Raw genomic sequence first — 17,388 nt, forward strand, 5'->3', positions numbered from 1 at the left:
ATGGGGTGGTACATAGTGCCTTATTTAAAATTTCTCTTTGACTATGTCATAAATAATAGTGTAATACCAAAGGAATGGAAGGAATCTATAATAGTACCAATTTGTAAAGGAAACCAGAGAACTACAGACCAATCAGCCTGACCAGTATAGTTTGTAAAATACTGGAGAGTTTAATATCAAAGTACATCAGAGGAATATGTGATGATAAAAATTGGTTCATGAGGAGCCAGTATGGATTTAGAAAGAAATTTTCTTGTGAGGCACAACTGGTGGGATTTCAGCAGGACATATCAGATCAGTTGGATTCAGGAGGCCAGTTAGATTGCATAGCCATAGATCTTTCCAAAGCCTTTGATAGAGTGGAACATGGAATATTATTAAAGAAATTGGAGGGAATAGGATTGGACGTAAGGGTTACACGTTGGATAAAAACATTTCTAAATTCAAGGGTTCAGAAAGTCAAAGTATGAAATAATATATCACAGGAAGAGAAAGTTTGGAAGGGAATTGCACAGGGTTGTATAATCGGTCCATTACTTTTCTTAATATATACAAATAATTTAGGGAATAATATAACATCAAAAATCAGATTGTATGCAGATGACATAATTGTTTATAGGGAAATAAATAACACTGAGGATTGTTCAGAATTACAAAGGGACATTGAGAGTATCCAACAATGAGTTGAAGAAAATAATATGAAGGTTAATGGAGGCAAATCAACTGTTTCAACGTTTACAAACAGGAGTTTTAAAACTGAATTTGAATATACTTTGGATGAGGTAGTTATCCCAAAAGATGGCAAGTGCAAATAATTAGGTGTGAGATTTGAAAGTAATTTGCACTGGAAGGGTCATGTGGACGACACTGTTGGGAAAGCATACAGATCATTACATGTCATAATGAGGCTACTTAAACGATGCAACAAAGAATTAAAAGAGAAAAGTTACTTAAGTATGGTTCATCCATTATTGGAATATGCAAACAGTGTTTGGGGTCCTCACCAAGAATACCTAATAAAAGAAATAGATAGTCTGCAGAGGAAAGCAGCAAGATTTGTTACAGGGGATTTCAGGAGAAAGAGTAGTATATCAGAAATGTTAAAGGAACTTGGGTGGGAAACTTTAAGTAAGAGAAGGGAGAAAACTAGACTTATAGGATTATATAGAGCCTATACAGGAGAAGCAGTATGGGGAGATATCTGTGAGAGGCTTCAGTTGGAAAATAATTATATCGGCAGGACTGACCACAAGTATAAAATTAGAAGGAATTTTAGCAGAAGCGATTGGGTTAAATTTTCATTCATTGGGAAGGGCGTGAAGGAGTGGAACAGTTTACCGGGGGTAGTGTTTGATCCTTTTCCAAAATCTGTACAGATATTCAAGAAGAGAATAAACAGCAACAGAGAAAATAAATGAAATGTTAGAGGGTATTCGACCAGTGCAGGTTATTGTAAATAAAAAATGTGTGTGAATAAATTAATTCCATACACTGGTCTAAGGAGTTTGGACAGCCAAAGTAGGGGACTGCCTGTAGGGGTGAAGTACAGTGGGGACTTCGACGGCCCTGGGACCGCTACGGTATCTGTGAAGGCCCTTCAGGAACTCTGAAGAGTGGTGGCAAAAGGGGGCTCTGGTTAAGACGCAGCAGGTCGTTTTGCTACTTAGGTTTCAAAATGGGTAAAAAAATAAATAAGTAAATAAATGCAATGTAAATTTTAATCTTATACCAGTTGTATGGTATTATTTGAAGTAATTCCACATATTGTATATGAGTTGACTATATTTGTAAGTACAGGAGATATTATAATTAGAATTTTGTAAACAATATAAATTTATTAAGGATGAGCTGTGTGTTTAATAGAAAAAATTGTTACCATAAATTGTATAATATTGTATTCTAGGAAAATTTTCTTCTCTTGTTAATCTAAAATTTAGTGCTTGACAATAATGTATTTAGTGTACCATTTGCCACCGAGGTAGACATCTCATTTGCAAATAAAGAGATTTTGATTTGATTTTTGAATATGATGCTTCAAGCATTTCTTTATCACTCTTGCTTGCTGTATAAATAGAAACTTGTTGATTTTAAAAATATGTATTTTTCTTTAGAAATGTTCGAAAGGTTTGTTTTTAGAAGACTGGTGTTTTGTTTCTGGTTTCGAAGTGCCGTCTTTGATGGCTTTATATTTTCAGCAGATAGATCTTGAAAGTAAACAACATATTGTGACTTGCTGTCCGATGAAATAAATCCATATTTTAAATAACTGTCAACAGGATGTAGGCGTCTCACTTCATTTTGTCACAAATTTGTCCGTTTTGCATTGGCAGTTGAAGAAAAAATTCACCATTTTTACTATGCACACACTAAAAGCTGAAACCTTCAATGATCTCAATCTCCTGTACTGTTCCTGGTATAACTGGTTTTGTTAATCAAGACAAGTTTATGTTCGAACATGTCAGAACTTGTGTGGGCACTGTACACTCACTGTTAAACACGGTGAGGTGGTGGTGGTGGTGATTGTTGTTTTAAGAGGAAGTACAACTAGGCAACCATCCTGTAGTCGGTTTTTTGAAGGGCGGAAAAAAGTCCATTCGACACTCCATGTCGTACGATGTCGGCATGTAAAAGATCTCTGGTGACACATTTGGTGTTTTCCCGACAAAATTCATTAAATCTCAGCCATAGACGCCCAAGAGAGTTTCGGTTGACTCTGTCTGCCATCTAGTGCGCCTAGAGTAAAACGAAACGTCGAAATTGACGAGCAGACAGCCAGATGTCGTCAAATTAAAATGTCTGCACACGGTAGCTGAGGCCATACGATTATTATTTTTTTTTTTGTATAACACTAGTCGGAGAAAAAAATGGAAGGGATCCAACACTTCGAAAATTGAATGTATCGGCCAAAGACAGACAATAAAAATGAAAGACTCCCTAGGCCTCGAGTGCTCTGATACCATCGGGGTTGGAAAAGAACAAGATTTGACCAAGGGAGGTCTGATAGGATAGATGAAAGTGAGGAGACTGGCAGACTTCAGACACTCACTATCAAGTCATCAAAATAATTTGAACTATTTGTCACATTATTATTATTATTATTATTATTATTATTATTATTATTATTATTATTATTATTATTATTATTATTATTATTATTATTATTATTATTATTATTGGGAAAAGTTTTTTCAGGGGGGTCATGAATTATTTTGGGGGTTGCAGAGCTAAAAAGTTTGAGAAATGCTGTTCTAAACAATTGGTGTGATTTATTTTGTTTTATTTCTGTCTACTGTATGGTTAACATTTTTTAAATTTTATTTCAATAATTTGGCCTCCTGTCCAAAAATTTTAAAGTTTATCAAGTAATGAGTGATAGCCGAAGTTATAAATTGACTGCAGTTGGAAAAATGAACCACCTGATCAGTTGAACACAAGAATGTACACTACAAAGTTTGCTTGTTCCTTTGGTACATTTTAAATGTATTTATGAACCCCTTATAACCTAGTAACTAGATACCATACTTAAATTAAATTTCGTGTGGCTATTTCTAGCCGATCGCAGCCCTTGTAAGGCAGACCCTCCGATGAGGGTGGGCAGCATCTGCCATGTGTAGGTAACTGTGTGTTATTGTGGAGGATAGTGTTATATGTGGTGTGTGAGTTGCAGGGATGTAATTGAGAAGGAAAGTAATGAAATATAATTTTATGAATTAACTAGCTGATGTACCCGTGCTTCGCTACGGAATTCTACATTGTATACAAAATTGTAGGTTAGGTAGTGTACACGTTGTGAGCAAGACTGTATTAAATTGCATAGCTCGTAACATTACCCTGGAAACACGACGGAGAAATCCCCAAACGTCTTTTTTCTCATAAATGAAGACTGCGTTAGGGAATTTTCATTGTAATGGTAGGCCCGCTTGCCTACCATCTTTCACAATCAGGTTGGGAAATTGCATTACAATGGCAGACAGTCACTCTCAACCTGCCTTTTTACATCCTCAGAAAGACTGTCTTAGTGGTATTCCCAACTGAAATGAACATAGGTCATTACAATGACGTCAGTAGGAATGGCGCAAGTAAAGGCAATGATTTCACATGAAATAATCAAATGAAAAACCACACAGTTTCTCACTTTTAATGAACAGTACTACGCTGCCGATCTAACAGTCCAAAGTTCCAGAGCTGGAATGACCAGGCTGCAGACAGCCGTGATCCATGAATACTATCAGTCTTTTTCCGGAAAGGGTGGGGTCGAATAGTGGAGAGTCCCAGGGCAAAAACTATGCCCTTTTGCTAATCAGTTTTCTAGGAGTACCCGATGTGTCAGAAAATCTCAGTTCACTACACTGGCGGCGGAAGAATCTGACTTGGAGGCAATTTTTTCCTCCAAGCCAGAGGAGAAACCCCTTCTTCACTGCTAATTTTGAATAAAATGAATGTAGAATTTAATAAAAGTAAAGAGGAAGAAGCTCTTTTTAAGAAACGGCTCCTTTCAGGGTTGGATTTTAAGTTATTTAGTGAATTGTGGTGCTATAATTTGGAATATGCTTAAATTGTAATTCTAGACCAGGTCATGCTACTACTACGGTACTACTGAGTCTCTGCCTTAAGAGTGCACACTGCTCATTCAAAACAGCGCGTCGGAGTAAGGATCGAATAGCTGGAATACTATGATGAACCAGTGAGTTACGTATCAGCAGTACGGTATCAGAAAATGTATGAACCAGAGGAATTACATGCTAAAGAAGAAAGTTTTCTAACTCCCCAGCTATTTCCCGCCAATATTCAGTCAGGCTGTTATACTCGATACGCAGCAGTAATCCCATATATCATTCATTTCGAATTCTGAGCAATGCACAGGCAAAACACTTATTTTATATATAGATTACATTTCAGGCCTACCCCTAAACTACCATTTCACTCAGTGCGAATAACATTATTGATAGCCTAGATTATAGCGACCTATTTCCCGACTTCGCATACCAATTTTCGTGAAGATACGACCACTAATAAAATAAATATTTGACAAATTTTAGGCCTTCCCCTCAACTACCATTTTTCTCAGCGTGTATAGCCTATATTGTAGCGAATTATTTCCCATCTTTGTTTAGCGATTTTCATTAAGACACGACCACTAATAACATAAATATTTGAGAATTAAATTTCAGGCCTTCCCCTAAACTACCATTTTACTCAGCGTGATTAAAATAATTATAGCCTAGATTGTAGCGGTTCATCACCCGACTTTACATTCCGATTTTCATTAAATTCTATTCAGCCATTTTCTCGTGATGCGTGTACAGACAGACAGACAGACAGACAGACAGACAGACAGACAGACAGACAGACAGACAGACAGACAGACAGACAGACAGACAGACAGACAGACAGACAGACAGACAGAAATTACGGAAAAGTAAAAAATGCATTTTCTTGTTACTGTGGACATGACCGATACAGAAATACCATTCTTTTCAAATTCTGAGCAATGTACAGACAAAACTCTTATTTTATATATATAGATATATATAGATATGATGAGTAGTTACGGCTCCTGAGCAACGATGTAGAGAATGATTTCATACCCCACCTGCAGGTTGGGGGAGGCCCCCGTAGCAAAATGCCTTCTCTCTGGCCAGAATTGCACTCACACAATTCCTGGGATATAATTATATAAAATGTGCGATTAGTGTTCTTAACTTCCTAAGTTATTAGCTTACCACAATATTATAGTCTGTGAGCAGAATACAAAGTTAAATTTTGGTGTGGGGAAGCTAATCCTCAATAGGAAGGGAAACAACAGGAAAAGATGACTTGTCCCTTGAATTGTATAGAAAACTGATGTGGAAAGAAACTTCACATCACCTAGTTGCCAGTGACAGAAAATTGAAATGCAATATTGACATTAGTTTTGTAGGCTTCTTTGTATCGGTTAATAAAAAGAAGTCTCTTAAGTTTCCCTTCTGTGGAACATGGTGCTGGTGGTGGTGATTTTTATTTCAAGAGGAAGTACAATTAGGTAATCATCCTCTCTGAACAAATGTGTGGAAAATAAATTTAAAGTAAAATAAAATAATTTATTCAACGAAGGAATTTGGAAACACAGTAAAGAAAAACAATGTTTATTGAATTAGGCGAAAAATTACTAACAAATCAAAAGGTAACGTGCGTTCCCTGAGTAACAGTACACTTGTAATTTACATACCTCTTAATTAATCCACTGTCGCACATAAAGTGGATGACGAGATCAGCAGTAGTCTCGTCTTCGGCTAGTATGCATTCGAGTGTTTCCTGCAGGCCGAAGCTCCGTCTTAGACTAGAGAGATTGGCGCACTCTGTGAGGATGTGGGCTACGGTGAAGTCGGCACCACAAGAACACACCGGCGGGGTCTTCCCTCTTTGGGAGATAAGAGTCCATGACCTATCCTCAGCCTACACAATACTATGGCCTCTCTCCGTGAAGGCCAGAAAGAGGACCGTCACATGGCAGTTGTTTTCTTAATTGATCTCAGCTTGTTGGGATTTGGGATAGCAGCCACTCCGATTCCTAGGACGCCAAGATGGTTCGTCGTAGCTGAGAACAAATATCTTTAGCAGGTACATTGACAGGTCTTGGAGGTAAAAGTACCGCTTCCTTTGTGTGCCAGCATCACTTAACCTGGCTAGAAGGTCATGAATCTGCTGCACCAGTGGGTGTTGCGAGAAACAGGCTTCAATAGACTGCAGAGAGCTTAACGAGTCAGTACACATACGATAGTGGCTTCTTTCGTCACGCGTTGCAAACTGCAGAGCTTCTAAGATGGCGTAAAGCTCCGCAGTATACACCCTAGATACACTAGGAAGCGAGATCTTCGTGCTCATATCATCGGTGACGAAAGAGCAACCAACATTTTCTCCGATTTTAGAACCATCCTTGAATATATGTCCGATAAACGGAGGAATCCGTGTTCACTTTTGGTCCACGGAGTAGATCTAGACGTATTTCCGGTCGCGGAACTAACCACGGAGGTACCTCGCTAAACGTTTGTTCAAGACAACTACCGATATCTATTTTTAAATCACGATAAAAGCTATCAAATCGAACCCCAACCGGCAGTGTGGCATTCGGCCGGTCTTGGTACCTCTGGTGGTATTGGTTACTAAACATGTATTGATAGCTTGGATGTAGCGGCATTTCACGAATTGTGGCAGCAGACGTGAGGAGTAACTGCTGCCTCCTTATTTGTAAAGATGGAACTCCTGCTTCAGCGAGTAGGCTGGGAATGGGGCTGGTATGGAAAACTTCCGTTGCCAGTCTAACTCCACTATGATGAATAATGTCTAAATGGTTCGGCATAGATTTTGATGCTGAGCCATAGGCCGCACTACCATAGTCCATTCGGGAGAGGACCGTTGCCATGTAAAAACGTAGCACCGCACGGTCAGCCCCCCACAAAGTGTTGTTGAGAAACTTAAGCATGTTAAGTCTCTTCATGCAGGCAACCTTCCACTGATGGATGTGGGGCTGCCACGTTAGTCTCTTATCAAAATGGAGACTCAGGAATATGCATGTGCCACTGTTTCACAAGTGGAGCTCTGGTTCATAATGCACAAGCCAACGTCGACAGAAGTGTACAACTGAGGTTTTCGCCGCTAAAAATCGAAAACCATTTTGCAGGGCCCATCTGTCGACTCGGTTAATAGCTTGCTGTAGCTGTCTCTCAGAGACCACCACCCTTCTGGAACTGTAATGTAGAGCTATATCATCTACATACGGCGATTGGGACGACTGTGGGCCCAGCAGTGGCAACTATGCCGTTGATGGGGATTGCGAACAGTGCGACACTTAGTACTGATCCCTGAGGTACTCCATTTTCCTGAACATAATATTGAGAAAATGCATTCCCTACTCGGACTCAAAAGAGCCGGAGGGACATGAAGTTCTCATTAAACGTCGACAAATTTCCCCAAAATTCCCACTGGTATAGTGTGGAGAGAATCCCATATCGCCAGGTAGTATCGTAAGCTTTCTCCAGGTCAAAAACCCGGCGATTAGGTGTTCCTTCCGGATAAAGGCCTCCTGAATGGTGCTCTCCAGTCTGACCAGACCATCAGTGGCAGACCGATGAGAGCAAAAACCACGCTGGTAGTTTTTATCTCACTTGAGAAATAGTTTGTTGGAATTGTTACCTAATTGTGTTACAAAGATTTCTGTGAAAATATTTACTTTAGATTAATATGAAAACTAAAAAATACTGGTTTTGCTTGTAGTTTGAGATATCAGTAGTAGCATACAAATTTTGAAGCTGAACAAGGATATAGTGCTCTGAATTTCATTTAAACTTGTGTCTGTGTCACACATTGCATGCAAGAAATATTTATATTGCTTTTTGTTTTTCCAGGGTATTCTCGAGTACCAGTATACGATGGGGTTCGTTCTAACATTGTGACAGTGCTGTTCATTAAGGATTTAGCCTTTGTGGATCCAGATGATAATACGCCTCTGAAGACTCTGTGCAATTTCTATCAGAACCCATGCAACTTTGTATTTGAAGATACAACTCTCGACGTTATGTTCAAACAATTTAAAGAAGGTGAACATTCCTTCCTTTTCTCTTAATTCTGTGAAAGATAAAAATCAAATATGCAGCACAAAATCAAATATGCAGTACATTTGAGTCCTGAAATTGTAGCTTTTATTTGTAAAAATTTTGAACCAACATGTATTTTGTCATTGTTTCTTCAACCCAGTGGTCCTTGGATGCCCTATTCAGGTTAAGCCATCAACAAATCTTGTTACTATGAAATAATTCAATGTCCAGACTACACCACTTTGATACACTCACACTTGATGAACAGCCTCCCATGTTGACAATCCTTTACGTAAAGTGATTATGCAGACGCAGTCAAATGTCGCCACTGTCCTTATTACATGTTACAAATCTCATGTTATGGTCCGTATTGAAATGTACTTAAAGTCAAATAATAATATTAGATTATAAATTCCACCTGTTCATTACATAAGAGTTTTTTATTTAAATTTAAGAAATAGTTCTAAACATATTAGATACTAGCTGATATACCCGTGCTTCGCTACGGGATTCTCAGAAAGACTGACTTGGTGGTTTTCCTAACTGAATTCAACATAGGTCATTACAAAAACGTCAGTAGGAATGTAGCGATTGAAAGCAATGTTATCATATAAAATACTCGATCAAATGAAAAACCGCACACTTTCTCACTTTCAACGAACGGTACTACGGTGCCGATCTAAGAGTCCAAAGTTCCAGAGCTGGAATAACCTGGTCGCAGACTGCCATGAACACTCCTCTATCATTATTCCATTAAATATGCACACTACTCATTCCAATCAGTGGCTCAGAGTAGGGATTGTATAGCTCGAATACTATGATGAACCAGTGTGTTACGTACCATATATATCAGAAACTGTATGAACCAGAGGAATGGCATGCTAAAGAAGAAAGTTATCTTACTCCCCAGCTACTTCCCACTAATATACAGGCAGGCTGTTACAGTCGGTACGACCAGGCGAGTTGGCCGTGTGGTTAGGGGCGCGCAGCTGTGAGCTTGCATCCGGGAGATAGTGGATTCCAACCCCACTGCCGGCAACCCTGAAGATGGTATTCGGGAGATAGTGGGTTCGAGCCCCACTGTCAGCAGCCCTGACGATGGTTTTCCGTGGTTCCCATTTTCACACCAGGCAAATGCCGGGACTGTACCTTAATTAAAGCCATGGCCGCTTCCTTCCACTTCCTAGATCTTTCCTATCCCATCGTCGCCATAAAACATCTGTGTCGGTGCGACGTTAAGCAAAAAAAAAAGGATGTTATTCCGTGGTTTCCTATTTTCACACCAGTCACACCAGGCTGTACCTTAAAGCCAAGGCCGCTTCCTTCACACCACTATTCATTTCCTATCCCATCGTCGCCATAAGTCCTACCTGTGTCGGTGCAACGTCAAGCAAATTTTAAAAAAACCTCGGTACGCTGCAGTAATCCTATCTATCGGGGATGAGAGGAAACAGAAGACAAAAAGCACATCACAACCAACAGTGGTCAAAGTAATGTTATTGTTGATAAAGTTTATGAGCTTTCTATATTGCAGGCCTTCACGTTAGTTTTTTTTCGACTCTGTGATATTAGGGGGTCTTACAAAATTATTTATATCGTAGACTGTAGTTCCTTATTCTCAGACTTTACATACCGATTTTCACTAAATTCTGTTTACCCATTTTCTCGTGACTCGGCGCTGATATGGACTTAGTAACAAAAATCCAAATTCATGAACATCTCCGATTATATGCGGTACGGTAACAATGTATAAGACATAAGTGATCGGAAATTTAATAACTTCTTACATAACTACTGTACTACTAAATTACGACATAACAAAAATTATGTTAGTTATGTAGTATTCATCGATACCTTCCTACCAGGTATCCCTTGAGAACCTTATTTGAGAAATAAATAAATAACTTATTTGAGAATTACATTTCAGGCCTTCCCCTAAACTACCATTTCACTCAGCGTGAATAAAATAATTTAAAGCCTAGATTGTAGTGGTTCATCGCCCGACTTTACATACAGATTTTCACTAAATTCTCTTCAGCCGTTTTCTCGTGATGCGTGTACATACACACAGACGGGCAGACAGACAGAAATTACGGAAAAGTAAAAATGCTTTTCATTGTTACTGTGGACATGACAGAGACAGAAATACCATTATTTTCAATTTCTGAGCAATGTACAGACAAAACTCTTATTTTATATATAGATTACATTTCAGGCCTTCCCCTAAACTACCATTTCAATCAGAGTGAATAAAATTATTGATGGCCTAGATTATAAGCGACTTATTTCGATTTTGCATACCAATTTTCGTGAAGATACGACCACTAATATAATAAATATTTGAGAATTAAATTTAAATTTCAGGCCTTCCCCTAAACTACCATTTCACTCGGCGTGAATAAAATAATTTATAGCCTAGATTGTAGCAGTTCATCACCCGACTTTACATTCCGATTTTCATTAAATTCTCGTCAGCCGTTTTCTCGTGATGCGTGTACAGACAGACAGACAGACAGACAGACAGACAGAAGTTGCGGAAAAGAAAAAAAATGCATTTCCTTGTTACTGTGGACATGACCGATACAGAAATACCATTCTTTTCAAATTCTGAGCAATGTACAGACAAAACTCTTATTTTATATATATAGAGAGGGACATGTTTCACTGATACTGAGGATCCTGATCTATCTTTCTTTCAGGTATGAGATTTTTAGGCTGATGATGCCCTCATTATGGGTGAAACATGTCCCTATATCTAATATGTCCGGCTCCATGGCTAAATGGTTAGCGTGCTGGCCTTTGGTCATAGGGGTGCCGGGTTTGATTCCCGGCAGGGTCAGGAATTTTAACCATAATTGGTTAATTCCGCTGACACGGGGGCTGGGTGTATGTGTCATCTTCATCCCGATGTGCAGGTCACCTAAGGGTGTCAAATCAAAAGACCTGCATCTGGTGAGCCGAACTTGTCCTCGGACACTCCCGGCACTAAAGCCATACGCCATTTCATTTTCATGTCTAATATGTTAAGAACTATTCCTTAAAATTAAATAAAAACCTCTTATGTATTGAACAGGTGGAATTTATAATCTAGTATTATTATTTGACTCATTGTCCTTCTTGCCATGATAGACTTTCACTATGCTGTTGAGAATATGACTAATTCTTATTACTTGTGCTACACCTCCAACTGAAATTCTATCTATCAGCTGAGTTTCTCATTACTTCTATCTGTAGGTTGGGCTAATAAACATATGATTATGTTCGTAAACAATTTTAGAATCAGCTTTACAGATTGAACATGAATGTTCAAGACAGTAACCGGCTCTTTTCAGGCACACCTCTAATGAAGGTGAGCTGCATGTACCATTTTAACCACAAATTAGCACTCCTGTTATTCTTAAATTTCTGGTACTATCGAGAGTTGAACCTGGGCCTCCAAGGACGGCAATTAATAGTGTTAACTGTATCTTTAAGGAGTGTATATTTCTCTGCCAGTCTCATATGATTTTATACATTTTGACCAAACTCCTAGTTTGCCCTCCTCCATGTCACCAATATTCTGTAGGTCATTTTGTTTTTTTGTTTTTTGTGAAAGTACAATTATAAAATCTTGGTTCATTGTTTCAAGTTCATTACCTTTCCTTGTCCTATTCTGTATACACAAATTACAACAAGGTTTCTCAAGTTATCAATCTCCTTATTATAACAACCATGGTACTTTTTTGTCTAGAATGAATGCACACATTACTTTATGTGGCTCACTAAATTCCTCGATCATTAGCTCATTTACAATATTGAAGTACCCTGTATTGACCTTTCACAGATACATTAAATTTGTGTATACACAGGGATTTCCTTATTCTTATTTCCCATTCTTAGCATATTAGATACTGTAAATGATTGGACAGGAAGGCATAAAAGAGAAATATGCAGTTACATACACTTCCATATATATTATGGTACTGTGGGAAATTTGTGTGACCATGCACAATTAAATTTTACATTCTGGCTCCAAATCATACAAAATGACTTTTGGCTTGAGTGTTATCATAACGGTATCTGTATTGTTTTGACGTGCAAATATGCATAAATGCCCAGTCTAGTGATGTCATTACTGAAATTCCTTCCTGCTTTCTAAATGCTGTTGTACATATACCTATCAGTGAATTTGTAAACAAGATGTTATTAATCATGTTAACATTTATGCTGTAGGAAACAAGGGACATATGGCTATTGTCCAGAGAGTCAACAACGAAGGGGAAGGAGATCCCTTTTATGAGACAGTAGGGATAGTCACTCTGGAAGATGTTATCGAAGAACTCATCCAGTCTGAGATAGTGGATGAAACTGATGTTTGGAGTAAGTATTGATGAACATGGAAGTCATGTAGTGATTTTTAGTGAGCCATGTTACAAAACAAGGTGGCTATGGTAGCCGTGGTAGTTTACCCTCTGATATTAGAAGTCAGTCGGTATATTGGACCTGCTCAGGATGTAAACAGTACCAAAAATATTTGCACATTCCAGGACATATTTCTCAAATAATATAATTTTATTTTGATATAATATCTATTTATTTTGAATTCATATTTTGTTGAGTGGGTAGATTTAATATAAACTGAACTTACAACTTTTTGGAATTGAAGCAGCTTTATTACTGTCACACAGCGGTTTTACCACAGCTGTCCTCAGTAAGAGAACACTTAGTTTTGTGCTCATTTACAAGCAGTGCAGTTAGAAGAGTAGTTTTATATGATTAACCCTGACAGTAACACCATACGTTTTTCTGACGTGTTGTGCGAATGAATGCCATCTATTCCTCTTAAGGAGGGGAGAGTTATCCCCTCCACCACCTCTATTCCTTCTTCATTCCATCTGGTAACTTTAATGTAATTTTAAATAATAGGCTTTGAGTGACACGTCTTTGAAACGTGTGGTGTAACTAAAGCGATATTTATAGACGTGTTACTGTCAGGGTTAAACAGGACTGAATTATTTCTGTTCATTGAAGGTGTTGGGGCTCTGAGATATACAAGGTTATTCATCAAAAATGTTGCACCAAAATAACTTCTAACATATTGAAGATGTACATGTACCAGTAGATATTCTTCAGTGGTATTAAGGGGCTTGTCAAATATTGTGCTATGATTTTCTGCAAGATTATTAATAACAAAGATATTGACACAAAATTCATTTTTTTTAAAACTGGAACTGTAATTATATCTGCCCTTAGTAGAAAAGTTACAATTCAGACATGTAATTAATTGTTGTAATATTAGTTAAAATTGAAAAATAAACTTTTAATTTAATAGTAATAATAATTTTTCTTATGTGAAAATTCTGTAATAACTGGTGTATTAATGAGATTAGTGAGATTAATGACCTTACTTTGATACACTTAGTTTCTTGAACTGAGGCTCAAAATATGCAAGATACAGTTTTAAATCCAAACTTCTACAACTCTGTTCACTAGTTCAGTAATTGGCAAAACGTTCTTGGGTATCTTCTCAATGAGATATTCATATTCTTCACTGACATCCATCCAGAAAGTAATAGGAAAGAAGAATTGGTAGAAAGTTCAATCTGATTTATAGACATTGTCTTTTTCCACCATTACTGATTATTTTCTGTGTACCGGGCGAGTTGGCCGTGCGCGTAGAGGCGCGCGGCTGTGAGCTTGCCTCCGGGAGATAGTAGGTTCGAATCCCACTATCGGCAGCCCTGAAAATGGTTTTCCGTGGTTTCCCATTTTCACACCAGGCAAATGCTGGGGCTGTACCTTAATTAAGGCCACGGCCGCTTCCTTCCAACTCCTAAGCCTTTCCTATCCCATCGTCGCCATAAGTCCTATCTGTGTTGGTGCGACGTAAAGCCCCTAGCAAAAAAAGAATTTCTGTGTATCCCTGCATCTTTTATTAGTACCTTGGGCTTAATATCTGTCTTATGTGAGTTATTGCATAATTTTTCATATATTTAGTGTTTCTGTAACAAGAAATCTAAAATAAATGTATACTATATATGTTTTTATCTTGTTAGATGTATTATATAGCCAAGAACCCACCTTGTGGCCATGATCATTAAGGCGTTGAAGTCTAAACGGTGTGACACCGTGGTTAGCCGGTTCGAGTCTCGTTGTTTGAAAAAATTTACCATCAGAATGTTGACCGGCAGGGTAGGGAAGGTTGTGGTACACAGTTTCTAATCACTAGACTGCATGTTAAAAGTCTGGTTTAAATTCGAAACCTCTCCGCAGGGCACATATGGAGTGAGGGCGTATGACGCTGTTGATGGTGATTCGTCCGTTGGACGGGGATGTTAATGCTTAAGCAGACCCCTTGGTGCTATTCGACAGGAGTAGGCTATGTGCCAGCACCAAGTTTCACCCTCCCCTTTATTACTATAATATACAAAGCACATCTTTCATTTCATCTCATTAACTCCTCTGATGAGGTTGACGTCATGACAGGCATCCGGTCATAAAAGCCCGCTACGACAGATTCATTTCGCCTCATACCAGACCCTGTAGAGAAATGGGACAAAGGTTGGACAAACAAATAAGATGTATTATATAGCCAAGAATATTTTGTACAAATATATACAGTAGAAGTTCGTTATAGCGAGAATTCATAACAGCGAAAAAATTACTCGCTATAACGGATTGTCGTTGTATCCGATTTTGTATAAAAGTCGGAAAACCCTTCATGCACATTGAAATCGGTATGAAACGGCAATCAGTTTGTTCAAAGCTTGTGTTTCCGCAGATATCCACACTATGGCTTACTTGTTCTTTTTTCGTAATCCGATACTTCGTGAAAGTGTATGTTTAATTTCATCTGAAAAAAATATAATGCCGTATTTCTCCGAATGCAAGATGAGCCCCACTTTTTCCTTCAAAAAATTTAAATCAGGCTCAAAAAGAAGTTTGTAAAATCATATGAATGCCTTGTTGTACAATAGTACGCATTTTTAGACTATTTTTAGACGCCGAACATTGACTTTCGTCATGCCGTAATTCTTTTTCTTTTTTGCGGCTGCACAATTATTCTTTATTTCCGCGGGTTTAAGGACCATTAACTTAACATTGGCATCATAATTCCGAAGAGAACTCGTTGAAAATTTTTCGTTAATATCTATTCCATGCGCCTCTATAACACAACGATCCATCAGGAAATTATTCTTGCTGTCTATAAAACTGTTACTTTTACGCAGCGTCAAATATAACCGGTTACCGCTACACACACGTCTCGCTTGTCGAGTTCGGCCAAATTCAGCGGCTAGCGATGTATAGGCCTAATCGCGAACGTTAAGTCAACAGACGAGTTTATTGCGCCACGGTATGAGCATTCCGCCCTTGCGTTTTTCGTGCACGTACCTCACAATTCCATCTTGGACTTCTTTAAAGCGTCCTTGTTGCGGACCACTGAATGCATTTCTTTGTACAGTACGCATTTTTTTTAGCTCTTTGTCTTCACGCTAACGCCTAATATTGGCTTTTGTTAGGCCTATGCTGTATTTTCTTGCGGCTGCACAATTATTCTACATTTCCGAGTGTTTAATAAACATTAACTTAAAATTAGTATCATAATATCGACTAGAACCTGTTGAAAATTTGCCGGCAATACCTTTTCCACGTACCGGTATCTTTACAATACGACTATCCATCACGAAAATATTCCTGCTGTCTATAAACCTTAATTTTACCAAGCGTCAAGTACAATAGACGAGTTATGACTCTGCCACTGAGTAGCAATGGCTTTTCGAAGAATTCGAAGGGTCGCATGTTTTGATGCCATTCTGCAGATTTGAGAAACACACAAGCACTGTACAACGGTTGTCGCGGCTAGCGATGTGTAGTAAAGAGGCGGTTGTTTATTGTCAACGAGTTCTGTGCGCGTGTGAAGAGAAGCAGCGTGGTTACCGCGGTATGAGATTCTGAGGAAAAAGAAAGTCTTGGATTCGGAGAAATACGGCATCACTCCAGAGATTTCTGTGGCAAACACCTCAGCTTTCTTCTTCAAACAGCGTCACCAAACCTAACCGTATATGTAGCCTATCATGAAAACATATTTGAAACGCATGTAAATAGCCGTAACTAGACGCGACAAGATATGAAATATCCTCTGAAATCAGTGATGTACTCTGCCATATCTTGAGGTGTATCACATTCTTACTTAATTAAAACATTAAAATTAAGATATACTTCAGTCTTTACTTTTAACGAGTTAACAACTGCTATCGGTCACGTTATTTACGCATTTATTACGAAAACGTGTTATCCTCTTTCATTTCGAATTTTCTGTAGAGAACAGCAGTCGATGGGTATTACTAATCAACTCCAACATCGCCTTTGAATGTCAACGAGAGAGCTCGCAAATGCACAAAGTGAGAAAACTATACCGTGTCGAAGATGCTCGATCGCATTTTGTTGCAAACGTTTCAGTTTTCTTATTCAAACAGCATCACGTATCCTAACTTAACCGTACTATACGTACGATGAAAACACACTTCAAGCGCCAGTAGAGAAATTATACCCTTCGCGCTATAAATTATCATATTAGCTTTTTCGTAATTTAACCAGACGCGACAAAATATAAACTAACCTCTGAAATCAATTAAGCATTCTGCCATATCTCGAGGTGTATCCCATTCTTACTTAATTGCAGTATGTCGCCTCAAAATTAAGCGGTCATTTAGTCAGCCTTAATTTTTAACGAGTTAACAACCGTTATCGGACACGTTATTTACGCATTTATTACGAAAATATGTTCTCTTTCATTTCGAATTTTCTTTACGGAACAGCTGTCGACGGATATTAC

At 38.3% G+C, this 17,388-nt stretch overlaps 1 protein-coding gene across 5 annotated transcripts in view; it reads left to right on the forward strand.

The window, feature by feature from the left end:
* The window catches only part of uex (metal transporter uex), a 485,844-nt gene that overhangs the window by 435,442 nt on the left and 33,014 nt on the right, over positions 1-17,388 (forward strand). For all 5 annotated transcript variants that reach the window (XM_067135790.2, XM_067135791.2, XM_067135793.2 and 2 more), the window contains exons 5-6: positions 8,385-8,576; positions 12,786-12,932. In XM_067135790.2, the coding sequence (XP_066991891.2) occupies positions 8,385-8,576; positions 12,786-12,932 (339 nt within the window). The remainder of the gene's footprint in view (positions 1-8,384; positions 8,577-12,785; positions 12,933-17,388) is intronic.

The sequence above is a fragment of the Anabrus simplex genome, chromosome 1, assembly GCF_040414725.1.
Source record: "Anabrus simplex isolate iqAnaSimp1 chromosome 1, ASM4041472v1, whole genome shotgun sequence".
Taxonomy (NCBI): Eukaryota; Metazoa; Arthropoda; class Insecta; order Orthoptera; family Tettigoniidae; genus Anabrus; species Anabrus simplex.